We start from the raw sequence: 27,526 nt of genomic DNA on the forward strand, positions 1-27,526 counted from the left end.
GCTGCCCTTGTGGCCCTGCCAGAGCAAGACCCCCAGCTCATTGTGGGGCACCTTCTCTCCTCTCTCCACATGCTGCTCATACATCATAACACCTCCCTCTCTTCCCTGTGCACCATGCGCTGCCTCCTCTGGAGACTGGGCACCAATTCCGACTGGTGGGACAGGATTGTCATGGAGAAGTAGGGTGACCAGCAGTGGCTCCAGAACTTTTGCAAGTGCAAGGACACCTTTCTGGAGCTGTGTGAGTGGCTTGCTTCTGCCCTCAGGCAACAGGACACCCACATGAGACCCACCATCCCCTTCCAAAAGCAGGTTGCCATCACACTGTGATGATGGTGGAGGCTCCCTCTCTGAATGATTTTTCATTCCCGCCTTCACAAAGCCCTACCAGGGGATGGGGTAAGTAGCGGGTTGTTCCTGGTGTGTTTGGGGTGAAAGGTTGAGTTTGGGGACCTCCTGAGGGTGCTGGCAACCCTGTTATTTTCTGTTTATCTCCTTCTACTGGTGGTGAGGACCCTCAACGCCATCCTGCTGTGCCGGCTCAACATCTTGGGCAATGTGGACCCCATTGTTGCCAGCTTTGCCATCATGGGCTTCCCTAACTGCAGGGTGTGTATGTATGTGTGTGGCTATTGGCAGTACATATATCCCCATTCAGGCCCCCAAGCATGAGGCCTCCGAATACATCAACCAGAAAGAGCACTCTTTCATGGTCCTGCAGTCCCTCATGGACCACCCCCACGGTCGGTCCACCAACATTAATGTTGGGTGGTCAAGGAAGGCAGTACTGCAACTCCAGCATCACCCAGAAGCTGCACATAGGCACTTTTTTCCTAGACTACACCAACAGAGTTAAGGAAGTAGACATGCCGATACACATCATGGGGGATGCTGCCTACCCTCTGGTCCCCTGACTGATGGAGTCCTACAAGGGAAATCTCAAACAAAACAAGGAATGTTTCAATGCCAGGCTCAGAAAGGCCTGCATGCTTATGGAGGGCGCCTTCAGCCATTTGAAAGTGAGGTTCTTCTTTGAGTGATTATTCACATCGATTCCAATTTAGGTTTACATGCTCCACGTACACAAATGTCAGAAACTTTTCCCCTATCAGCTCTTGTAGGGTTGGTGGTGGAGAACCCTTGAGTGGTGCCACTATATCAGAGCATATATACCACTGTCGACACTCCCCTCCTTCGGTTCCTTCTTACCGTCCATGTTGATATTGTAACTGTAGCTATCTCTTGCTTAGCGAGTGCTTAGTCCCTAGTGTTAGCTTTTGTTCTTTGGTCTTCACTTTGTTTTTCTCTATGATGAAAAATACAAGATTTGCCAAAGATTTAAGCCTTGTACTAGAATGGACAGAGAGCGTAGGCTCCAACAGCTCCTGATGGAATCCATGTTAAAATACCCTTAGGGTGAAAAATCAGCCCCAGGAGCCAGCTTAGTGTGGAGAACCCTAACCTTGATAAGAGATGCAATGCCATTAATAGGCAGGAGCTCAGTGCCATGCTGGAGGACGGCTGCACAATAGCTAGAACTTCTCTCTGGGCAGCCATAGATTCTGCAGACTCAGTGGCATGAATTCTCTTGACAGAGGTGGTTTTGCACCGGTCTGCATGGCTTCAAGCCTCAGGACTCCTCCCGGAGGTCCAGACTACATTACAAGATATTGCATTCAAGGGCAACAGACTATTCTCAGAGCAGAGTGACAGTAAGCTACACCCCCTCAAAGACTTGCAGGCAACCATGAGATGCCTGGGGATGCATACACTGGCCTCTCAAAGGTGATCTTTCACCCTCAGCCTCCCCAGGACATTTCTCAGGCAGTTTTCCTGCCTGCCCCACCCCCACACAGGCTGCAGGAGCCATGGGTATATCTAGACTACATGGCTCCGTCAATGGAGCCATATGAACAAGTTTACCCAGCATAGGAAAAGAAGCGGGGATTTAAATAAGGCATAAGGGATCGGTCGGCAAAGGCTTCCCCAGCTGACAGATCCGCGTCTAGACTGCCACACTGTGCCGGATCAGCTGATCATCGGCACAGTGCGGCAGCCATGTTTATTTTAATGAAGCAGGTATTATTTAAATCCTCGCTTCTTTGCCTATGCCAGGTAAACTAGTTTACATGGCTCCGTCAACAGAGCTAGACATACCCCATGTGTGTTGGTGAATAAGAGCCTGAGGAGAGGGGGGATTGTTCTGTGGGCTTGCTGTTCTTCAAATTGTGCTGGGGGCAGGCACAGCGAGTGAAGCACCACTCCTCCCTCTCTCAGGCTCACAGCTCAGAAAGAATAACGTTTTTCTGAGCGAGGTGGGCGAGGGGGCGTAGGGAAGCAGGGGAATATGTCTTTGGCTTCCTGCTGCATCTGCAAGACAGATCCAGTGGCTGGGTGGGCCATATTTTTCCGAGACCTGATCTAAACTCTTCTTGACAAGTGCTTGTCTAGCCCGCTCTTATAAATCTCCAATAACAGAAATTTCACAGCCTCCCTAATTAATTCATTCCAGTGCTGAACTATCCTGACAGTTAAGAAGTTTTTCCTAATGTCCAACCTAAACTTGCTGCAATTTAAGCCCATTGCTTCTTGTTCTATCTTCACAAGTTAAAAGGAATTTTTCTCCCCGTTCCGTTTGACAACCTTTTATGTACTTGAAAATGGTTACCATGTCGCCTCTCAATCTTCTGTTTTGCACTCTAACGAAACCCAGTGTTTTCAATCTTCTCTTTTTAGCTTATGTATTCTAGATCTTTAATCATTTTTGTTGCTCTTCTCTGGACTTTCTCCAATCTGTCCACATCTTTCCTGAAATGTGGTCCCCAGAGGTGGACACAATACCCCAAATGAGCCCTAATCAGCATAGAGAAGAGCATAAGAATTACTTCTTGTGTCTTGCTTATAATACCCGTGCTAATACATCTGAGAATGATATTTACCTTTTTTGCAACCGTGTTACAATGTAAAGTCATATTGAGCTTGCAGGACACTGTGACCCCTAGATTATTTTCCACAGAACTACCTCCTATGCACAAAATTCCCATTTTCTGTGTTTGCATCTAATTATTCTAAATGGAGTACTTTGCATTTGTCCTTATTACAATTTCATTCTATTTAATTCAGACCAATTTTCCATTTTGTATAGATTATTTATAATTTTAATCCTATCCTCCAAAGCAATTGATTTGGTATAATCTGCAAACTTTATAAGTGTACTCTCTATGCCATTACCTAAATAATAGACTAAGTTATTGATCAGAACCTGACCAAGCAATACAAAACACCACTTGTTATGCCCTTCCAACAAGGCTGTGAACCATTGATAACTACTGTCTGGGAATGGTTATCCAACAAGTTTTGTAGCCATCGATAGTAGCTCTATCTAGTTGCATTTTTCTAGTTTGTTTATGAGAGGGACGTGAAAGGCTATGAAAAACTTTACTGAAGTCCCAGTGTACCACATCTACTGTTTCCTCCAACCACAAGGCATGTTACTGCCATCAAAAAAGCTATTAGGTTTGTATTAAGATGTTCATAATAAACCCATCAAATCCATGCTGATTATTACTTGTCAACTTACTATCTTCTAGATGTTATTAGCTTTCTGGGTACAGGAGTTACACTGACTGACCTGTAATTCCCCAGGCTGTCTTTCTTTCCATTTTTATAGGCAGATGCTACATTTGCCCTTTCTAGTCTTCTGGAATCTCTCGCATCTTCCAATGACTTTTCAAAGATAATGGCTCAGATATCACCTCAGTCATTACCTTCAGTATTCTACAAAGCATTTCCTCAGACTCTGGTGATTTAAAGACATGTAACTTGCCTAAGTAATTTTTAACTTGTTCTTTTCCTATCTGATCCTACTCCATTTTCACTGGCATTCACTATGTTAGGTATTCAGTCACCAGCAATCTTAATGAAAACCAAAACATATTCATTAGGCACATGTCAGGGCTGTTCCCCATTCTGGCTCTCCCAGTTCAGAAGCTAGGGGCCTGCAAGAGACCTTAAATACCTTGCTTCTTTAGGTTATTCTTACAAAAACTCCCCTGTGTCACAAACTCGCTAAATTTGTGGGGGGATGGGGAGAGAGGGGTAGCCGCTATCACCAAGCAAAATTAAAAAAAACACCTTTCTTCTTGAACCCAAGAAGAAAGCAACTGGACTTTTCCCAGAGGGGGACCCCCAAGCTCCTTTACAACAAGGGAGTTTGAAAACAAAGAGAAAATAACATCAGTCTCTGGTAGCTGACCTCTTCGTCTAAGGCATGCAGACACACCCACACACACAGAGACCTCCTGTTCCTTTCCAGGATACAAGACTCAAATCATTGCCTTAAAAAAAGATGATTTTATTACCAAAACAAAAAGATATACTTGAAAAAGCATACTTAGTTTCTAGCTGTTACAGAGAAACTGAGTAAAACAAGTTAAAACACATAGAACATTTTGAAGTATACTCTTGGGCTGTGTCTAGACTGGCAAGTTTTTCCAGTTCCAAAAACTTGCCAGCTGTCTACACTGGCCACCTGAATTTCCGGAAAAGCACTGACGATCTCCTGTAAAATCATCAGTGCTTTTCCGGAAATACTATGCTGCTCCCGTTTGGACAAAAGTCTTTTTCCGAAAGACTTTTGCGCGAAAGGGCCAGTGTAGACAGCATAGTATTGTTTTCCGCAAAAAAGCCCTGATCGTGAAAATGTCGATCAGGGTTTTTTTGCGGAAAACCACGTCTAGATTGGCCACGGACGCTTTTCCGCAAAAAGTGCTTTTGTGGAAAAGCATCCTGCCAATCTAGACATTCTTTTCCGAAAATGCTTTTAACTGAAAACTTTTCCGTTAATATCATAGAATCATAGAATCATAGGACTGGAAGGACCAACAGTTAGGACTGGAAGGGACCTCAAGAGGTCATCGAGTCCAGCCCCCCGCCCTCAAGGCAGGACCAAGCTCCGTCTACACCATCCCTGACAGATGTCTATCTAACCCGTTCTTAAATATCTCCAGAGAGGGAGATTCCACCACCTCCCTTGGCAATTTATTCCAATATTTGACCACCCTGACAGTTAGGAATTTTTTCCTAATGTCCAATCTAAACCTCCCCTGCTGCACTTTAAGCCCATTATTCCTTGTCCTGTCCTCAGAAACCAAGAGGAACAAATTTTCTCCTTCCTCCTTGTGACACCCTTTTAGATATTTGAAAACCGCTATCATGTCCCCCCTTAATCTTCTTTTTTCCAAAGTAAACAAGCCCAGTTCATGAAGCCTGGCTTCATAGGTCATGTTCTCTAGACCTTTAATCATTCTTGTCGCTCTTCTCTGTACCCTTTCCAATTTCTCCACATCTTTCTTGAAATGTGGCGCCCAGAACTGGACACAGTACTCCAGCTGAGGCCTAACTAGTGCAGAGTAGAGCGGCAGAATGACTTCACTAGTTTTGCTTACAACACACCTGTTGATACAACCTAGAATCATATTTGCTTTTTTTGCAACAGCATCACACTGTTGACTCATATTCAACTTGTGGTCCACTATGACCCCTAGATTCCTTTCTGCCATGCTCCTTCCTAGACAGTCGCTTCCCATCTTGTATGTATGGAACTGATTGTTCCTTCCTAAGTGGAGCACTTTGCATTTCTCTTTATTAAACCTCATCCTGTTTACCTCTGACCATTTCCCTAACTTGCTAAGGTCATTTTGAATGATGTTCCTATCCTCCAAAGAAGTTGCAACCCCACCCAGTTTGGTATCATCTGCAAACTTAATAAGCGTACTCTCTATCCCAATATCTAAGTCATTGATGAAGATATTGAACAGTACAGGTCCCAAAACAGACCCTTGAGGAACTCCACTTGTTATCCCTTTCCAGCAGGATTTAGAACCATTAACAACAACTCTCTGACTACGGTTATCCAGCCAATTATGCACCCACCTTATCGCGGCCCTATCTAAGTTATATTTGCCTAGTTTATCAATAAGAATATCATGCGAGACCGTATCAAATGCCTTACTAAAGTCTAGGTATATGACATCCACCGCTTCTCCCTTATCCACAAGGCTCGTTATCTTATCAAAGAAAGCTATCAGGCTAGTTTGGCATGACTTGTTCTTCACAAACCCATGTTGGCTATTCCCTATCACTTTATTACCTTCCAAGTGTTTGCATAGGATTTCCTTAATTACCTGCTTGTGACGGGGCGGCCCTGCCCCGCACTCAAGCCCAGGGAAACCACCTGGGGCCGGGGGCAGAGGGGGCCCCACCCACACAGCCCTACTGGGCATGCTCCAAAGGGAGCAAAGGTATAAAAGGCTGCGGGCCTGCTCAGAAGGGGCAGACTGCGACCCGAGCAGGAGCTAGCAACCACTGGCCAGAGAGGGAGTCGCCGAAGGAGCTGAGCGTGCTGCTGCCGGGCCTCTGCCGGGCTTGGCCCCAACGCCGGAGCCGCCGACCGACCACCCGCGACCCGAGCGCCGGACCGGACTCCGCCAACTCTGCGGCTGCCAGGGGGAGGATCACTATAGCCCGTCAACCGACGCAGACAGGTGGGACCGCGGCAGGCCGAGAGCAAGGGGTAGGAAGCGACCCAGGGCAGGGAGCTGTAGAAGCCCCTGAGGGCTCGGGGCGTTGCGGGGAGGAGCCCCCGCCGAGCCAGTGGTGGGAACCGCCCGAAACTACTAGGGCCCTGGGTCGGGGTCCGGTGGAGAGGGAGGGCCCAGACCCCCCTACCCCTGCTGCCCGAGACCCTGGCGAGTGGGGAGCAGGGTAACAAACCCTGAACTGAGGACTAGGCCTCTGGGCCTGCAAACTGAGGACTAGGCCGGGTGGCCGTATTTCCCCTAGCACAGGGGCATTGTACTTTGGAACTAGGCCAGTGGGCCGTATTTCCCCTAAGAGAGGGGCGGTGCTCTTTGAGGGCTAGACCCCGACGGGCCAAATTAAGCCCCGAATGGGGGTGGCAACCCCCAGACAGGGGCGAGCCCCCCGACACTGCTCCATTATCTTCCCTGGGACAGATGTTAAACTGACCGGTCTATAGTTTCCTGGGTTGTTCTTATTCCCCTTTTTATAGATGGGCACAATATTTGCCCTTTTCCAGTCTTCTGGAATCTCCCCTGTCCGCCATGATTTTTCAAAGATCATAGCTAAAGGCTCAGATACCTCCTCTATCAGCTCCTTGAGTATCCTGGGATGCATTTCATCAGGACCTGGTGACTTGCTGACATCTAACTTTCCTAAGTGACTTTTAACTTGTTCTTTGTGTATCCTATCTTCTAAACTTACCCTCTCTCTGCTTGTATTCACTACGTTAGGCACACCTCCAGACTTCTCGGTGAAGACCGAAACAAAGAAGTCATTGAGCATCTCCGCCATTTCCAAGTTTCCTGTTACTGCTTCTCCCTCCTCACTAAGCAGTGGGCCTACCCTGTCCTTGGTCTTCCTCTTGCTTTTAATGTATTTATAAAAAGTCTTCTTGTTTCCCTTTATGCCTGTAGCTAGTTTGATCTCATTTTGTGCCTTTGCCTTTCTAATCTTGCCCCTGCATTCCCGTGTTGCTTGCCTATATTCATCCTTTGTTAGTTGTCCTAGTTTCCATTTTTTATATGACTCCTTTTTTATTTTGAGATCGTGCAAGATCTCCTTGTTAAGCCAAGCTGGTCTTTTGCCATATTTTCTATCTTTCCTACACAGCGGAATTGTTTGCTTTTGGGCCCTTAACAACGTCCCTTTGAAATACTTCCAACTCTCCTCAGTTGTTTTTCCCTTCAGTCTTGCTTCCCATGGGACCTTACCTACAAGTTCTCTGAGCTTATCAAAATCTGCCTTCCTGAAATCCATTACCTCAATTGTGCTGGTCTCCCTTCTACCTTTCCTTAAGATCATGAACTCTATTATTTCGTGATCACTGTCCCCTATACTGTCTTCCACTTTCAAGTTCTCAACTAGTTCCTCCGTATTTGTTAAAACCAAATCCAGAACAGCTTCTCCTCTGGTAGCTTTTTCAACCTTCTGAAACAGAAAGTTGTCTCCAATGCAGTCCAGAAACTTATTGGATAGCCTGTGCCTCGCTGTGTTAGTTTCCCAACATATGTCTGGATAGTTGAAGTCCCCCATCACCACCAAATCTTGGGCTTTGGATAGTTTTGTTAATTGTTTAAAAAAGGCCTCATCCACCTCTGCCACCTGGCTAGGTGGCCTGTAGTAGACTCCTAGCATGATATCACCCTCGTTTTTTACCCCTTTTAGCTTAACCCAGAGACTCTCTACACAGCTATCTCCTACATTCATCTCCACTTCAGTCCAAGTGTGTACATTTTTAATATACAAGGCAACCCCTCCTCCCTTTTTTCCCTGTCTGTCCTTCCTGAGCAAGCCGTACCCTTCCATACCAACATTCCAATCATGCGTCCCATCCCACCAGGTTTCTGTAATACAATGATATCATAGTTGTATTTATTGGTTAGCAATTCCAGTTCTTCCTGCTTATTACCCATACTTCTTGCATTTGTATATAGGCATCTAAGATACTGATTTGATCTTGCCTCCCTGTTGTGCCCTGACCCTCCTTTCTCCTTGCCATTATAGGCCGTAGTCCCCCCCATTTCCAACCCATCTCCCAGTCCCGCACATGCAGCACTTACCTGTGGGCTTTGCTCATCTGCCCCCAACAAACCTAGTTTAAAGCCCTCCTCACAAGGTTAGCCAGTCTGTGTCCAAACAAGGCCTTCCCGCTCCTGGAAAGGTGAACTCCATCTCCGCCAAGCAGTCCTTCCTAGAAGAGCACCCCGTGATCAAGGAAGCCGAATCCCTCCTGGCGACACCATCGTCACAGCCAGGCATTCACCTCCAGGATGCACCTCTCTCTGCTCAGGCCCCTACCTTTGACAGGAAGGATAGAAGAGAATACCACCTGCGCTCCAAACTCCTTCACCCGTACTCCCAAAGCCCTGTAGTCACACTTGATCCGCTCAGTGTCACATCTGGCAGTATCATTTGTGCCCACGTGGATGAGTAGCATGGGGTAGTAGTCAGAGGGCCGGATAATCCTCGACAATGCCTCCGTAACATCTCCGATACGGGCCCCTGGCAGACAGCATACCTCTCGAGATGAGCTGTCAGGGCGACAGATGGGTGCCTCCGTTCCCCTGAGAAGAGAGTCTCCAACCACCACTACCCTACGTTTCCTCCTCGCAGTGGTGGCAGGAGACTGCTCAACCTTGGTGGTGCAAGGCCTGGTCTCCTCCACTGTGGGGGGTGACTCCTTGTCTCCTGCTGAAAGTAAAGTGTAACGGTTATGTAACAACACAGTGGGAGGGTTAGGAGCAGGGGTGGAACACTGCCTGCTGCTGGAAGTAACCAGCTGCCAGTTCTCACCCTGCACCACTGCCTCCTCCATAAGTGGCTGGTCAACAGTCCCACATCCTAGGACAGTGACCTCCGTGGACTCCACAGGAATACTGTCCAGGAATTCCTCATGGCTTTGAATGCTCCTCAGCCTGGCCACCTCCTCCTGTAGCTCTCCCACCTGCTGCCTGAAAGATTCCACCAGCAGGCACCTTTCACAACGGTTGTCTCCCCCAGCCTGGAGATCACTCAGTGGGAATTGCAAGCCACAAATACAGCAAGACCACACCAGGACCTGGGTAGAGGCATCCATGCTCAGGTTCTCTGTCTGGATACAGGCACAGGTGGAGGAGACAGGAGAAGTACTGGCACAAGCGCTACGGGTCTTCATCACCATCAGTCACTCCGTCTGCTCAACTCCCTCTTCATCTCCCCTGTCTGCAGTCCCCTGGTCGCACTGGTCTGGCTTTTTAAAGCCTGCTTGCCTAGGTCAGGCCTGCCCCCTTCTGAGTCACACAGGGGAAGGCTGAGCCTGAGGCTAATCAGAGGCAATCAAGGGAACAATGGCAGGCTCTCAGTCCCAACTGCCACAGAAGCTGAAAGGTGTGGAGGTTGAGGAGGGTGTGGAGGGAGAAGCGGGAGGGGGAGAAGGAGTGGAAGGAGGAGCGGTAGCTCAGGAGGCGGAAGGCACTGGAGTGGCAGAAGGCAGCATGCTCTGCACCAGGGCCTGCAGGTGTTGGCAGATGGCACAGCCCTGGATAAACTGCTCCCACCGGATCTGGAGGTCTTCTTGCACCCAGTTCTGGAGGGTGAGCTGCAGGGCTTGCAGTGCCCCCAGATGCTGCTCTTGGTACCCCTGCACTGTTCAGGTGGACCTGCTGAGCCCTCGGGTGCGGGAGCACGTCCCAGGCAGGGTGGCTTGCACTGCACGCACATCTGGTGCGGCTGTGGAGAAACAAGTCAAGTGGTCAGTTCTCCCAGGGGACACAGTGGGTGAAGCCAAGCACCCCTCTGTGAGGTGAGGGTGACCATGCCCTGAACCATTAGAGCTGATATGCTTGCACAGAGGCCGTGGTCAGAATGTCCGGCTATCCCCAGGAGTGGGAGCTGCCCCGAGACCGCACCCATGCCCCTCTACTGTGTAGAGGGAGCTTGTGAAGGGAGGGCATCGTGCTGTGTCCCACCCTGGGGTCAGGAGCATGTCATGTCTCTTCACACACACGTGTCATGTCTCTTCACACCCACCCCGGACAGTGTGGCTATCAGGCCAAGGCCCCTGTGTTGCACACAGCTGGAACCACCTGTCCAGGGGTGGTACAGCATGTGCTCGCACGTGCACAGGTTGCTCCGTGATCCATGGTAAGCAAGGCCCACATGCGCAGTCCCTGGTCTCCCTCCCCGACCCCCAAGGAAGGGGACAGTGATGGCACTCACATGTTGTGGTGTCCCCAGACAACCCTGGTGACTCAGCTGCTGGGACAGCTCAGGGATCCTGGCAGTGTGGCACCCTCCATGGTGGCTCCTGAGGCTCCTCCTCCATGCCCTGGTCAGGGCTCTCTGCTCCTGGTCATTGCCCCCTGGGGTGGCACGGACCATCCCGCCCACCATTATGTGGTCCAGGGCATCAAAATGGGGAAAGGTGTCTGCCCCTGTGGGGGAGCTGTTCTGTATGGCCCTTGCGTATGCCTGCTAGAACTCTTTAATTTTCATGTGCACCTGCTCCTGGGTGTGCATGTGGCCTTTGGTGGCAGCTATGCAGCCGTACATGGCTGCGTTCCTCCATCTAGTGCGGAGATCATGGACATTAGAGGCCTCCCCACAAACCTCTGTGAGGTCCGTGATCTCCGCATTAGTCCAGGAGGGCACTCACCATCTCCAGCCCCAGGCTGGCTCCTGGTAGCTGAGGGACTGGGCGGTGGATGGCTGGCTGGCTGGCTGGCACTGGCTTCCTGGCTCATTCTGCGGGCACTGGATCAGGGGCAGCGACTGCTGGCTCTGTGCTGGCAGGCCTGGATCTGGCACATGCAGTGTGGCCAGAGTCTACCCCTTTAAGGGCTCCAGGGCTGGGAGAGATGAGAGGAGTTTTCCTGGTTTGGCCCAGAGTGGACACCAGGGCTGTGTCTACACTGGGCCACTTATTCCGGAAAATCAGCCGCTTTTCCGGAATAAGCTGCGAGCTGTCTACACTGGCCCTTGAATTTCCGGAAAAGCAACGATGCTCTACTGTACAAAATCAGCCGCTATTCCGGAAAAACTATTCTGCTCCCGCTCGGGCATAAGTCCTTATTCCGGAACACTGTTCTGGAAAAGGGCCAGTGTAGACAGCCCAGTAGTCTTTTCTGGAAAAAAGCCCCGATCGTGAAAATGGCGATCGGGGCTCTTTTCTGGAAAAGCGCGTCTACATTGGCCACAGACGATTTCCGGAAAAGGGCTTTTCCGGAAAAGCAGCCTGCCAATGTAGACGCTCCTTTTCCGGAAAAACTGAAAACGGAATAGTATTCCATTTTAAGCATTTCCAGAAATTCATGCCAGTGTAGACACAGCCCAGGTGAAACTAGGAAGGGCTGGAGGCCCCCTATTTCAAAATAAGCATCTATACAGCACTTATTTCAAATTAGCTATTTCAAATCTGGCATTATTGCTCGTGGAATGAGGTTTAACAAATTCGAAATAAGCGTTCCACTATTTCGAATTAATTTCAAAATAGCGTTTTGCCTGTGTAGATGCCATTAAAGTTAATTCAAAATAATGGCTGTTATTTTAAATTAACTTTGATGTATAGACATACCCGGCGAGAATTGGCATGACCATATATACCAAAGGAATACAATGAAAAAAGTAAACACATTATTAAACTGACAAATCAGATTTAGTACATAAGGTGAGGTGAAGGGGGGGAGGGAGGTAAGGAGTAGCTAATCAATGAATGGCTAATTGGGGTGATAAGTGGGAAGCTATCTTTGTAATGGTTAACGTGATTAGCATCTTTGTTAAGGCCCATTTGTAAAGTGTCAAATTTTAGCATAAAAGAAAATTCTGAAGTTTCCCTCTGTAATCTGGTGTGAAAGTCTCTTTGAAGTAAGATCCATATCTTAAGGTCATTAAGGCTATGTCCAGGTAGGTTGAAATGAAAAGCAACTGGTTTTTCCTTGTGAAGATGTCTGATTTGTAGACATTAATTCTTTGGCGAAGTGTCTGAGACGTTTGTCCAATATACATAGCAGAAGGACACTGTTGGCACATGATGGCTTAAATTATATTTCTGGATGAACAGGAATATGTGTTCTTGATCCTATAACTGACATGGTTAGGTCCAGTGATGGTGTCACCAGAGTTAATATGTGGACAAAGTTGGCAATGGGGTGGGTTGCAAGGGAAAGTTCCAGGACTGGTATTAATGTGGTATGTCCTGTGATTGCCACCAAATGTGAGTTTTTGATGATTTTGTTAGGTGTTTAAATAAAAGCTCATCCACTACTTCTTTCTGGTTAGGTGGTTTGGAGTAGGCCCCTACTATGACATCTCTTATTTTTTCTCTTTAATTCTTACCTAGAGATTTTCATCAAGCCTATCTCCTATTTCCATCTCAACCTCAGTGCAAGTATATACATTTTTAATACAAGCCAATATATTCTCCCTGTTCCCCTACCTGTCCCTCCTCAGCAATTTGTACTCTTTGCCAATATTCCAGTCATAAGTATCAACCCATTAAGTCTCAGTGATGCCAACTATGTCATAGTTGTGTTTACAGCCTCTCCCCAACTTACGAACCAGTTACAGACCAAGCAATTGGTCGTAACTTGGTTTTTTCGTAAGTCGGACCCCATAGAGTTACACACGACCGTGCTGTTCGTAAGCGCGGATCGTGTTCATAACCCAGGATCTGCCATTTACGACAGCTTCAGTTGTAAATGCAAATGGCCATAAGTCAACCGTTCACCACTCGGGGACCGGCTGTATTTATGAGCATTTCAAGTTCTTCCTGCTTATTCCTTGTACTTAAATCAGAATACAGACATGAAAGATACTGATTTGATCCCCTTAGTTTTGTCTTATCTCTCCTTTGTGCCTTCTAAAACAGAATGTTCCCCCTTGCTTTGAACTGTTTTCCCAGGTCTCTATTTTTTTTTATTTACCTTTGGGCTTTGGTCACCTGCCCCTTTGAAACTCAGTTAAAAGACCTCCTCACTAGATTAGCCAATCTGTATCCAAATATGCTCTTCCCCTTCCTTGATAGGGGCGCCCATCTCTACTTTTTACTCATTCTTCCTGGATAAATATCCTGTGGTCAAGGAAGCCAAAACTCTCCTTTCAGTACCGACTTTACAGCCAGGCATTTACCTCCAAGATGCAGTCTTTTCTTCCACTCCTACCATTGAATGAAAAAATGGAAGAGAACATGACTGGTTCTACAAACTCCTTCAATCTTTCTCACAATAGCTTTAGTGCCCACAATGGTGAGTAGCATGGGGGTGGTAATCAGAGATTCAGATGATCCTCAACAATTCCTCATTAATGTCTCAGATAGCACTTGGAATGACATATTAGGATGACAGATGGGTACCTCTGCCCCCCTCAAAAGAAAGTCCCAAGTCGCCACTACCCTGTGTTTCCTCCTTGGAGTGGTAGCTGCAGACATCCCAGTTTTGGGGGCACAAGGCTTCTCCTCTTCTACCTTAGCAGATTATTCCTCAACTGTGATTTGTTTGTTTTTGTTTTCTTTTTTCTGTTAAATGCTTGACTTCCATTTGCTACCTGAACTCAAGCCTTTTCTTCCCTTTTTTTTAGAAATATGTTCTCTTGATTCTTTCGAACATGGTTATTTTCTGAAAAGTTATTGGACAACCTATACAGAAGGTGTTGAAATTTCATATGCATGTTTGTATGATTATGTACCTGAAAATCCAGAAGCCAAAGCTGTATGTACAAAGAATAACTGGATGCCTCCTCCAAGATGTATCTATAAAAGTAAGCAATATTTATCTTCTATTGAGGGGCTGGTTAAAAAACCATCAACATGCCTAAGAGAAATGCAGAAATACCAGTTCTACCAGGTGACTTGTCATGTCAATGCAATGATTCACTAAGTAACTGTGTTGTTGTATTTCTGTGACTCTCAAACTTCTTCGCCCATCAGTTTTCTGCTATTTGCCACCCCATTTGCTGTGTTATTTCTAAATGTTAGATTGTAAACTCCTTGGGAAAGGTACCAGGTATGTCTTTGTCTTCTGTGACAAGATGAGCATATTTTGTGGAGTGTTAGAGAATAATATCCTGGAGGTCAGCAAATCCAAGCATAGAAGGAACTCCAAAATGTGACGAGAAGTCTGGTGGCACCTTATAGACTAACTGAAGTGTTGGAGCGTAAGCTTTCGTGGGCAAAGACCCACTTCGTCAGATGCATCTGGCGAAGTGGGTCTTTGCCCACGAAAGCTTGTGCTCCAACACTTCAGTTAGTCTATAAGGTGCCACAGGACTCCTCGCCGTTTTTGCAGATTCAGAGTAACACGGCTACCCCTCTGCTCCAAAATGTGAGTTTGTCTCATGGATAATATCCTGTTGGTTACACCCTTTCATTCAAACTGAGGGAATCCAGCATGCTTGTTGATCATAACTGTGGAAATACTGCAGTGGGAAAGGCTGTCCCTGAAGAAGGCATGTTAAGTGATAATGTCTATGTGATATTTCATCACTGTCTCTCTCAGGCTACATTTAGACCTCAGGTTTCTTTCGGAACAAGCTTTTTTCGGATGAGATCTTCTGAAAAAACTTCGTCCAAAAGAGAGCGTCTACACTACAAAGGTGCATCAAAAAAGCAATGCACTTTTTTTGAAAGAGAGCATCCAGACTGAATGGATGCTATCCCCCATGTAAGCTGTGATTGCTATGGATGGAATGGCCACCATGGCACCTGTGCTTTTTCCTCTTTCCTCTTCTTCCAAAAGAACTCCCTCTTCCCCATCCACACACACCTTTTTGTATAAGAGCTCTTTTGCAAAAGGCGTTCTTCCTCATAGAATGAGGAGTACAAATGCTGGGAAAACCCCTCTGTTCTTTCAATTTATTTACAAGAGAACATGATTGTAGTGTGGATGTTCCTCAAGTTTTGTAGGAAAAACGTCCGTTTTTCTGACAAAACTCTGTAGTGTAGACAACTGATTAGCCCCTATGAAGCTGCTTCCCATTATCAGCACACAATAAAAAAGCAGAACTTCTCACAGAGTAAGAGCCAGCAGTGTTGGAACCAAACTTACCATTTTCAGTCCAACCATTCGTGACATTGGTTTTGGCAAGTCAGTATCAGGAATGATCATGAGAGATGAGAAACACTGGCATGCACGCTGATGATTTCTTGTTTTCTTCTCCCACTTTCCAAAAGTCTGGAGGAATGTGTTCCAAAACTTTTTAGTGTTCCTCCATTTCATTTTAGATGTATTTCTTCTATGGTCACCTTATTCTTACAAACAAACTTATGAATTAACAGTATTTATCTTTAGGTAATGTCATTTTCTATTTTAGAATCATGTGAAAAAGCTCAGATGAGCAATGGTTATTACACCCAAAATAAGGACAAATTTGAATTAAATGAAGAAGCAACATACAGGTGTCTGGCTGGTTACACGACTCCTGAAGGAAATGAGGAGGGGACTGTACAATGTCTTAAAGAAGGATGGACTTCACTCCCCAAGTGCATTAGTGAGTAAAGAGCCAGAGCATAAAATCTTACGAACTTTCTGGCAATTATTCTTGCTTTAGGTTTCTTAGTAATCATCCTCTGATTTTAAGGATCTATCACACTGACGTATTTCACAACAGAATAATCTACAAAATTAGCACAATAAATAAACGAGCCTTCCTTTGGATGAGTGCCTTTTAATTAAGTGATATCCCATATTTCTAGAGTACTGTGCACATTTCTATAGGATGTGGATTCCTTGCATCTCATTTCCCATTTAGCAATCAGTAAGGAGATGTGTATGGGTTGTGTGGTGTTCATGAATGTCATGATTTGAAAAGTCTCTGTGGGTAGCCATTTTATTCTGTATCAGTGAGGAATCTTGTGGTACCTTAAAGGCTTATAGATTTATATGGCAAAGACGCACCTGACAAAGTCATTTTTACCCACAAAAACGTATTCCCAAAAAAATCTGTTACTCTTTAAGGTGCCACAAGACTCCTTGTTGTGCTTGAAAATAAAGGCAGGGAGCATGCCAGTGCCACAGCATGGATTACTGTGGCTTGTAAACAAGAAGCAGATCCTCAAATAGGATAAAAAGGGTTCAGTGTTACAATCCACATTAGTCAGTATGGCTGTGACTAGACTGGCAAGTTTTGCTGCAAAATCATTTGATTTTGCGGAAAAACTTGCCAGCTGTCTACGCTGGCCACTTGAATTTCCAGAAAAGCACTGACAATCTCCTGTAAAATCATCAGTGCTTTTCCGGAAATACTATGCTGCTCCCGTTCGGGCAAAAGCCTTTCTCCAAAAGACTTTTGTGCAAAAAGGCCAGTGTAGACAGCATAGTACTGTTTTCCTCAAAAAAGCCCTGATCGCGAAAATGGTGATTGGGGCTTTTTGGGGAAAACCGCGTCTAGATTGGCCACGGACGCTTTTCCGCAAAAAGTGCTTTTGTGGAAAAGCATCTTGCCAATCTAGACATGCTTTTCCAAAAATGCTTTTAACGGAAAACTTTTCTGTTAAAAGCATTTTTGGAAAATCATGCCAGTGTAGACGTAGCCTACATGTATAGCCCCATGGCACAACACAGCAGAAAACAGTTGGCTGGTTAAAATATCCTCTACCACGTATGTCTGAAGGGGTTGTTAGGGTAAAGATAGCATGGATGTCTTGGCCCTTCAGGTGCTAAAATGACCCATTGGAGCATACATAACTGCCAAAGAAAGGCTGAAGAAGGAGGAGTAACCTCAAGATCTGGAAGGCCCAATGGGGGGGTTAAAATCACCTTTGTTTGATCTCTTGCTCTGGTTCCATGCTGAGCACAGCTGGACCAGACCTTACAATCTGTATTCTGGATTCTCTAGAGTGGAGCAGAATCCACCCCTTACAGATACTCAGGTGAGCAAAACTACATGCTAACTGTGACAGCCATAGTAAAACTATATAGTACACCAAGGAAAGAAGGAAATTTATCACAGTCTCAAATGTCAGGGAAAAGAACGAATCCAAGGAAGACAAACATTTGTGCTAGATATTAGGGAGATATTTTCCATTTTAAGAGCGTAAGAGTTCACTCTGAAGAGAAAGGTTTGAGTCATCATCACTGTAGAAATATTCAAGGACAAACAGTTCTGGTAAACATGAGTGGGAATGATGTAAGAAGCAAGGATGCAAAATGCAGATACATACTGTGATAGACCCAGACTAGCCATCTGCCACTCACTGGTGGAGAGGAGACATGCTGGGACTTGGGTGAACAGCTTTCTTTCCTGAGTTAAAAAAAATGAAGCCTAAAACCACCATAATCAGGCAGGCACCTTGGGTTCAATTAGAACTTGCTAGAAGCCACAAAGGGTATGTCTATACTAGCTTGTTAGTTCGAGATAGGTAGGCAAATGAGGGCAACTGGAGTTGCAAATGAAGCCCGGGATTTAAATATCCCGGGCTTCATTTGCATCTTCCCAGGTGCCGCCATTTTTAAATCCCCCTTAGTCCGAACTCCGTGCCCACAGCTACACGCGGCACAGAGTAGCTAGTTTGAATTAGGATCTCTAATTCAAACTACCAGTACACCTTGTTCTACGAGAAGGTGGGGGGGATAATTTGGGGAAGTGGCCCGGAGTAAAGCTGCCAGATTGCAAGTGCCAGTAAACCTGTCTGTTGCCGCTGCCTCAGGGTCCCTGAGCTGGGCGATGCATTAGTGGGTGGGCCCAGATTCCCTCTAACTGCCCCACAACATCTCAGTGTGCCTCAAGAAAGGAGATTAGGGGATTTTACCCCAAACGTATGAACTAGGCTGTGATGAGAATGGCTCAGCAGGCTGTGGCTCCTGCCTCTGGTAAAGAGAAAAATGCAGTGTGGAGGACTACAGCAAGCCTTTGAGGCTAACAGTAACCACCAGTAGTGCAAGACCCACAGGGACTAGCTGGAGCTTTGCCACAATAGCTATTGCCAAACTGTCTTTCTCTTGTGCTGTTTTCTCTACCTATGAAACTTTCCTTCCATCACCACTTAGCCCTAAAGAAAGATGAAGGAGAGTGTGTGGGATTTTGTGGAATTTTCCATTTTGATGTTGCACTGTACAGTTTCCATTTTCCATACACAGTCAGTGAGGTCTAATTTCACAAAGGTACATATGGAATGAGGATGCTTTCAAATACCTGAGTTTCTAGTGAAGAACAAGAGGCGACATTTCTCTAATTCTACAGAGACGTGTGGAAAGCCTCTCTTTGAGAATATTCGTTTCCACACAAATAAACCGGTGTTTCTGCCTCATGAAATGCTGGAATATGAATGTGCAGATGGATACCAAACACCAAATAAGACCACAACAGGTTACACCGCTTGTGGCAGAAAGGGATGGATGCCTCAGCCCCAGTAAGCTGTTTTAATTAAATGTCTGCTATGCGGAATGAATTTCTTCAACTGGTTTTAATAGCTGTTATAATTGTTAATTTAAATAGCTGTGATTTAGGTGCAGGTTACATTGTGGCAAATTACTGGAGGGGAAGTTTTGATGTTTGCTGGGACAGATGAGAACCAGACACTGCTTATCAGCCAGCAACCCTCAGAAAACAGTAGTCATCACAGTCTAAAATGACATTTTCAATAACATTTTCTGATTTATAATTTTCTTTGAAATCTTGGAACAAACTTCATTGGTGACATTATTGACATGCAAAGCATGACGGCTATGCATTGTATCCTTCCATCTCCACTGCATACACTGTTTTTACAGACTAGAGAACCAACGTAGGTTGAGAAATGGCAGCTGAGAAGTATAGGACTGCAGCAAGAGAAAATTCTGTTTGGACTATTGGAAGCAGTTAGTTTCCTTGTTCAGGAAACTTAATGATGTTGATCTATTACCTTTCTGGGGATATGTCTAGACTACAGGGTTTTGTCAACAAACGTGAACTTTTGTCAACAAAATTGTACCTGCGTCTACACTACCGCCGTGTTCTATTGACAGTAAGTCGACAGAATGCGGCAGTTTTGTCGATGGCGGTAAACCTCGTTTTATGAGGAATAATGCCGTTTTGACAGAGTTCTGTCGACAAAAGGTAAATGTGGATGCGGGGAAGAATTTATGTCGAAAATAAAGACCTCCAGGTAGAAGCCCTGGTGGACACTCCTGCCACAGCTTTCAACTCTATAAAAAGCTCTATTCCCCCGTAGGGCGTTGAGCTCTGGGAGGTGAGTCCCCCACTCTGGGCTCCTTTCTATTGTCCCTGGGTGTTGTTCCAGCCTTGGGGCCTGGCTTGGCAAGTTGGGGCCTTGTAGACGTCCTCTCGAGCTGGCACGATTGCTGTGGCTGCGGTGGTGGCTGCTGCAGAGTCTGCTGCTGCAGCAGCTGCAGCGGTAGCTGATCAGGAGCTCCTAACTGACCTCCTTCTCCTCTGGCAGCCTGCCCCAACTGCCCTGTGTGGCCCCCATTTATCCTAGAGCATGCTCAGAAAGCTACAGGGGCTGTGGTCTCCTTTACCCTCTGAATTGAGTTAAACCCTTCCTGTCTAGTGTGGGGGAGACTCACCACATCACAATGGGGCAAAGTTGGGGGGTTCATACACAGAAATTGGTAGGACTGAAGTATTTTACTGGGCTCTTCTTCTTGTCCTTGGAAAATTCCTTAATCCAAACACAATCATAATATCTGTGTATGTATAGAAGCTCCACCATGCGAAGAAGAGCCGCCTGTCATTGACTTTGGAGGGATTGTTAGCAGTGACAAATGGGAGTACAGGCAGGATGGCAAAGTGCAGTACAAGTGCAATCCTGGATACACCCTGACAGGGCCTGAGTGGATCACATGCAATGGCAAAGCCTGGACACCTGCACCACAGTGTTTGGGTAAGAGGAACTGCTGCTTTGCTCTTTCCTACAGGTTTGCTCTTTAGTAGAGAGGACCCAAATCCAACCTAGGAATTCAGATGCTCCTCGGCTCGAGGATAGTGGAGAAGTAGTTTCAGAATTCAGCGCAGATTCACGTGTCCGATGGGCTAGACTTGATCCTTGGATCCAAATATGACTCAAGCCATATCTAGTCCCTAGCAATCACTGTTACTGAGATCTTTGTAGCTCACCAGACCCATTTCAAATATGAAATTGGAATTGGGAGGGTCTCTTTTATGACAAGACCATAGAGCAAGAGTATCTGCATTTTTTTACTTTACAGAAGAGACATACCTGCAAAGATTCAGCCCACTCTTGCTGACTTTTTATATATACATTACTGTGCCTGGAAGTAATTAAAATGACTAAATTTTATTAGAAAATCCATGATTCTATATTACAGGTTGAACCTTTCCCTGGTGTGGCAACATGCATGATCTGGCATGATTTTAATTAGCCAGATATCCACTTATCATGAGTGTAGCCAAGTTTCCCACGGTCCCATAAACTTTGTTTACAGCCACCAGTCCTGGCTCTCAGGGTTCTGTTCTGTTATTTAGTTCTAATTTACCCCTACATGTCTTCTAAAAGCCCAGAAAGCAGTGGAAGGGTTGATAATGCTGCTAGACAATATAGACCTCCGATAGTTTGTCAAATTTTCTGGTTTGGCACCGGTCAGGTCTCAAGGGTGCTGGACTACAGAGATTCAACTTGTAATTGTTCTTCGATATGGGTTTTGAGTGTCTTTTTAAATGTAGTTTTCTAAAGAAATTAGCTAATACTCTTCTAGTTTAATTCTGTGATATTCATGGAGCTGAATACATTGTATATATGTGATATTTTTACTGACGTTGTGTAACAAAGAGTCTTCTTAAAAGTCAAGTGTCCTAGAAGTACTTTGTATTGTGCAGGAACCTCTCGTCTTTTCAGGGGATACTTTTGGATTATATTGCTTGTTAGGACCTCAGATAATTGAAGTCCTGCCTATCTGAGTTAGATAAAATCATATACAAATTAGGTGAATGTGTATATATATGTGTTACTGCATAACTCTGCCTATAAAATATATTGCTTAGTGACCCTTGCAAGCTTTGGCAGCACATGCATTTGACTGCCTAAAGGCAGTACACAGCATAATATAGCTTTATCTCCTGACTATAAAAGACAGTGTTCTGTGCTTCTTCTCCTAAAACTGTTGCGTCTCTTGACACTATTAACAACCTAAAATAGAACAGAGAGATGCATTCCCTATTAGGATTCCCAGCTGCCTGTTTTTTTATCAGAAAATCCAGTCAAAAAGCAGACCTGGAGTGTCTGGTTGTTACTGGAAGATTTGTTTTTTTAATTAAAAACCTTTATTCTTTAATTTGTCTATTCTGGTAATTAAGTTTGTGGCCTACTCTAAAGGTATTTTCAGGAAAAGCTGCAGTTAGGGACACAGATACAGCCCGCTAGTTAAGAGTAGACAATCAAGCAGTAAATCAAAGACAAAAGCAATATTTATCTAGAAGTGAATGATTACAGCAAATGAGTAGACAGATAAAATAGAGTTAATATTAAAAAGGAAATGAAGTGGCATGTCAAATAAAACCACAACACTACAATTTAACTTTATGGTATATTCAGTTACTTAACATGCTATGCCTTCTAACAATTATATCAAATACACGCTTAACACTAAATACTTAACACGGCCTCCAACAAGTGCTGATCAGGCCATTATTAGTTGGGAGGGAGGAGGCTCTCATTTAGGCCAGATCTATACCCAGGGGCAGTATCAATCCACGGTACGCTCTCTCAACATGACTAACATAGCTGGAGCACCTTGAATTGAGTTATTGTGGCATCTCTACTGTGGGGGATCAACAGGAGAAACTCTCCCTTTGATTCCCCTTACACTTCTCCATCTGGTGGAGTACCAGAGTTGACAAGAGCACGATCAACAGTCTGTTCAGTATGTCTTTACTAGACCTCACATGATTCCTCTCTTGTCACCCATTTCCAGCCTCTGAGAAACAAAGGCTAGGGATGCCATCTACTTATCCTGGCTAATAGCCATTGATGGACTTAACCCCCATGAATTTATCTAGTTCTGTTTTTAATCCTGTTGAAGTCCTGGTTTTCATAATATTCTCTGGCAGGGAATTCTACAGGTTGACTACACTGCATGAAGAAAAACTTCCTTTTGTTTGTTTTAAATCTGCTACCTATTGATTTCATGTGGTGACCCCTAGTTCTTATGTTATGGGAACAAGTAAATAACTTTTCCTTATTTACCTTTTTCCATACCAGTCCCGATTTAATAGAACTCTATTATATCCTCCCTTAGTCTCCTCTTTTCTAAGATGAAAAGTCCAAGTATTTTAATCTCTCTTTATATTGGACATATTCCAAACCTTTAATCATTTTTGTTGCCCTTTTCTGAATCTTTTCCAATGTCACTCTATCTTTTTTAAATGAGATGACCAAATATGAATGCAGTATTCAAGATGTGGACATACCATGGTTATATATAGAGCAGTGTTTCTTAAACTTTTTAAGACCGAGGAACACCAAACAATACTTTTTTTTTTATTAGGAACATGAAGGATTTTTGTTGTTGAGCAAAACAAAACAAAAATGTAGATGGGCCAAATACCAGAAAAGCCTCTTCTGGAAAAAAATGTGCTATTTGCATACCTCTTTCTGAAAAAAAAAAAAGCAGTGTAGCCCTATCCATAGTGTTTTATACATTGCAGAGAGAGTACCCAGCAGAAGGGTTATGTTTTGCAGTCACTTTGCACAGGGCAGGTAAATGGTTGCACAAGGTGCAGGACACTGAAGAATCAGGCCCTAACGTTTTCATATGTTTTTTCTCTAGCACCGTGTATCATCACAAAACAGCAGCTGGATGCCAAAAATCTGCTTCTGTCCAATGGCCAAAGATATGCCCAGCTGATTCAGAGTGAGCACACAGTGGAATTTATGTGCAGTAAAGGATACACCCTCATAACCCCTTCAGTCAGGGTGTGTGTTAATGGGCACCTGGATTTGCCTTCATGCATCTCTGGTAAATCTGCACTGTATTGTGTTAATTCAGTTTTCTTAGTTGTATTTTCTGTCTTGTGTATAGTCATTTGTGTCCTTGTATTGAGGAGAGTATTCTGCACTGAGAGACTTGCCCCTTCCATTAGAGGTAATCCCTCATGAGGCATTGCATCACCCTTTATAGGCACAATGTAGTGGGCATATTGTGCAGAACAGAGCAGTCACGTGTAGTGTGGACAGCAGTTCCATATGATGGAATTCCTTTGTATGAACCTGGTGGGCAATGTCATAGAATTGCTTTAAAGTTAGAGTTGCAAAGTGTAGCACTCAAAGGACTGGAAATGTTTAGTTATTTTTACTCCTATAACTTCTTGCTTCATTTGAGGTGAATTCATTGCTGTTCAGAAGGCTTGCACAAAGTTGGGGATAAGTGGTGCACAATGCTTGTGCTGCTCCTCTGTGCATGGATACATTTCTCTCTCACTGAACAACTTAGATAGTGGCTAAGAAAAGTTTATATAGTACATGGGAAAACATAAACATTAAACAGTTGCCTCAATCATTGTTCCACTCTCTCTGAGTGAAAGCAGGGCTGTGCTAGAAAAGTATACTATGATTATTCAGTTAAATGCTGGCCATAATGTATACCCACTTACCCAATTATTTTTAAATGAGATAGTTTTGGCCTTCACAATATCCTCTGGCAAAGAGTTCCATGAGCTGGTTATGAAGAAATACATCATTTTGTTTGTGTTAAATCTGCTGCTTATTAATTTCATTGGGTTATTAATTCCCTTGTTCTTTGTGTTCTGTGAAGAAGTAAATAACATTTTCTTTGTCAATTTTCTATATAATTAATGATTTCTGTCATATCCCCCTTTAATCATTTATTTTCCAAGATGAAAAGCCCCAGTGGATTTAATCTCTCTTTTTATGGAAACTGTTCCATACCCATAATCATTTTTGTTGCTCTTTTCTGTACTTTTCCAAATCCAATATACCTTGACTGTCCAGATCTGCATACACTTTTCAAGATGTGGGTGCACCATAGATTTATATAGAGGCCATATGACATTCACTGTCTTATCATACATCCCTTTCCTAACAATGCCCAATATTCTCTTAGGTTTTTTGACTGCTGATGAATAGATGTTTTCAGAGAACTATCCTCAATAAATGCAAGATCTCTTCCTTGGTAACAGATAATTAGAACCCCATCATCATCATCATCATATATAGTAGCCCAGTGTCTGTGAGTCTGTAATGCTGACGTACATGGCCACGCCCCCTGGCCGTGTATGTCAGTGGCCCACCCTCCTTCCCCTCCCTCCGTGGTGGCTTGGCTGAGTGCTGTGCTGCTCAGCTGGGCCCCAGGCGGCAAACAGCCATTTGGGGAGCGCGGACCCCAAACAGCTGCTTGCTGCTGCTTGCACCCCCGCTGGGGCCCAGCCGAGTGGCGCAGCACTTGGCTGAGCTACCACAGAGGGAGGGGAAGGGGGGCGGGGCGCTGACGCACATGGCCAGGGGGTGTGGCAGTGTACATCAGCGTTACAGACTCTCAGGCACTGGGCTACTATATATATGATGGCAAACCCTTTGATATCTGAATCACCCTGCCTGAGTTGAAAAACAAACTCCCTAGCCCAGGGAGGAACCTCAGAGGAGCATGGAACAATTTATCATATTCTACACACAAGCTGTGCTGCTGGGGCTACGGTGTGCTCTGAGAGCAGGCCTTGGGTCTAAAACTTAGGGGAGGGGGATAGGAGACTCTCACTGACCCCTCCCCTCCCTTATCTGTAATATCTGAGGATAAGGCTCCTAATGTTATGGTCACTGTGCATGGCTTAGAGCCACATGCACACGTCCATTATAACATTTGAAGGGTCTAAACGTGGTAGGCTCAGCATTGGACAAGGAGCCATTTTCCCCATAGAGTAACATGACCAGAAAAAATTACATAGGCATTTGTGCTGAACATTATCAACATTGCCATTTTTTTCCTTTTAGAAACAGGGAAAAATTGTAGTCGTCCACCAACTCTTGAGAATGGAGACATAACTACTTTCTTGGAAAAAGAATACACATCTGGCTCCTTTGTGGAATTCAAATGTCAAAAATTTTATGCAATGGAAGGACAGAATAGATCTTTTTGTGACAATGGAAATTGGACAAAGACACCAGTTTGTTTAGGTAAAAATACAAAACAAAACACCTCTTTTAGGCTTTGAGGGTTTTTTAGAGTTTCACAGAACAAAGCTAATGGCTTGTGTAAACACATTACTTCAGTGTGCTAAACTGGGAGATTACAAAGACAACTGCTTGTCACCCTGTAGGATTCTGGGAGGGGCTGCTCACCTTCAGGGTCTGTGGGTGGCCACTCCACCCCATTATACACTGCTCTGTTCTTGTGAGGGATCAGCTGTGGCTGCCAGCCCTAGGGTAGTCTCCAGCCCAGCAAGCAGTCTGTAACAATAGTCTTTAAACACAGGTCCTGGTGCAGGGCAGGGCAATAATAACCCACAAACTGTCAACAGGTCCATCCCTTGTTCCAGACCGGGTGACAGGTTACCAAATAAATAGTTCCAAGGCCCGTCGCTGGTTCAGGGCAGGGTAGCAGGAAAAGAGTTTTGAGCCCGGGACCTGTATTAGGTCAGGGCAGCAGGCAAACAAACAAATAGTTCAAGGCCCATTCACAAGAACCCCAGCTTGGTCCCCTTCCTTAGGCAGAGGTCTGGCAGATGCAGGCTCCTGATCGGGAACAGCTGAGGGAGGAGACTGCCATCCAAGAGTGAGGTGGCATGGGGGACGAAGGCCCACCCAATACACTCTGTTCCAGCCCTGGGCCCAAGCAGCAGCAGGGTGGTCTGCTGCTGAGTCAGTGGGGATCCGTTCCACAACATCCTTTCTCCCCCTCGGGCTGTACCCGGGTCCAGTGCAAGTCCTTGGGGCACCATCATTCTGGAACCTCAAGCCAGGTAAGCTGACTATCCAGGCAGTCGTCCAGTAGTGGTCCTGGTGGCCCAGGCCAGTCCTTGACATTCCCAAGGTCTAGCTCCTTGCTTGGGTGCGTGGGGGAGGCTTCTGGCTTCTCTGATCACTGGGGCTTGACTGGCCTTTCTGGGGGGCCTTTTATATCCCTGACCCCGCCTCCTGGCTTCAGTCACGTGGGTTGCTAGGGCCATGTGCTACCCACCAATGCTCAGAGAGGGGCCCCTCACCCTTGGGGCCATTCCACCCCACTATATTGCTCCTTTATTCTTATTTTAGAGCCATGTGCTATCTCAATGGAAGAAATGGGAAACCATATGGTAGAGGTGAATGAGAGCACCAACGAGAACATACTGCAATGGGTGTATCTAAACCGTGGTGATTTTCTTGAGCTTCGCTGCCAATCAGGATATTCACTTGCAACTAATTCATCTGAATCTACTTTTATGGTGCAGTGCAATGAAAATCCGATTGTCTATCCAGAATGCAGAGGTAGGTAGAGTTAGATTCTAATGGGTATCTGAGATATCCCACTTTCTGTACAGGGGGGTACTCTATTGTGAGAGGAATAAGTGAATGTAAAGGAGCTGCTTCTTTGCTCTGGTTACTACAATGCTAGTACAATGCTTTCAGAGAAAATTAGCATTACACCAGGCATGTCCAAAGTCCGGCCCGCGGGCCAATTGCGGCCCGTGTTCCGGTTTAATACAGCCCCCCAGGTAATTTGGCAATATCTATCTTTTATGGCCCCCAACGAATCCATATGTATTGAGATGAATACATTGTAAAATCTCAGTTAATGTCAGTTGGTCTAAATCAGTTATAAATATATTTGGACCCAACATGTATACTTGGTGTTATGTTCCTGTTCATATTTTTTGAACTTAAAAGTTGACAGACAACCTTTATTACCAATAATATGTAATGTACTTTACAATGTTCCTGACATATATTTCAGCTTTCTGGATTTTTTTTTTCATCTGGCCTTCAGATATGAAAGGCAGAGTGATTTAACACCTGTTTAGATTTGTCATCCATGTGACGAAATGAAAAGTATGCCGTTTGCAATAAACTTTGCATAAAATAGTTAAT

The 27,526-nt window shown here is 45.1% G+C and overlaps 1 protein-coding gene across 5 annotated transcripts in view; it reads left to right on the plus strand.

The window, feature by feature from the left end:
* Nucleotides 1–27,526, plus strand: part of LOC102456902 (complement factor H-related protein 3-like) — a 70,316-nt gene that overhangs the window by 37,038 nt on the left and 5,752 nt on the right. For 4 of the 5 annotated variants that reach the window (XM_075936710.1, XM_075936713.1, XM_075936712.1 and 1 more), the window contains 6 exons: nt 14,134–14,313; nt 15,865–16,041; nt 20,192–20,374; nt 23,277–23,465; nt 25,454–25,636; nt 26,714–26,926. In XM_075936710.1, coding sequence (XP_075792825.1) covers nt 14,134–14,313; nt 15,865–16,041; nt 20,192–20,374; nt 23,277–23,465; nt 25,454–25,636; nt 26,714–26,926 — 1,125 coding nt within the window. The remainder of the gene's footprint in view (nt 1–14,133; nt 14,314–15,864; nt 16,042–20,191; nt 20,375–23,276; nt 23,466–25,453; nt 25,637–26,713; nt 26,927–27,526) is intronic. The other variant, XM_075936714.1, reaches the window with a different exon arrangement.

Source organism: Pelodiscus sinensis, chromosome 9 (assembly GCF_049634645.1).
Source record: "Pelodiscus sinensis isolate JC-2024 chromosome 9, ASM4963464v1, whole genome shotgun sequence".
NCBI classification, from domain to species: domain Eukaryota; kingdom Metazoa; phylum Chordata; order Testudines; family Trionychidae; genus Pelodiscus; species Pelodiscus sinensis.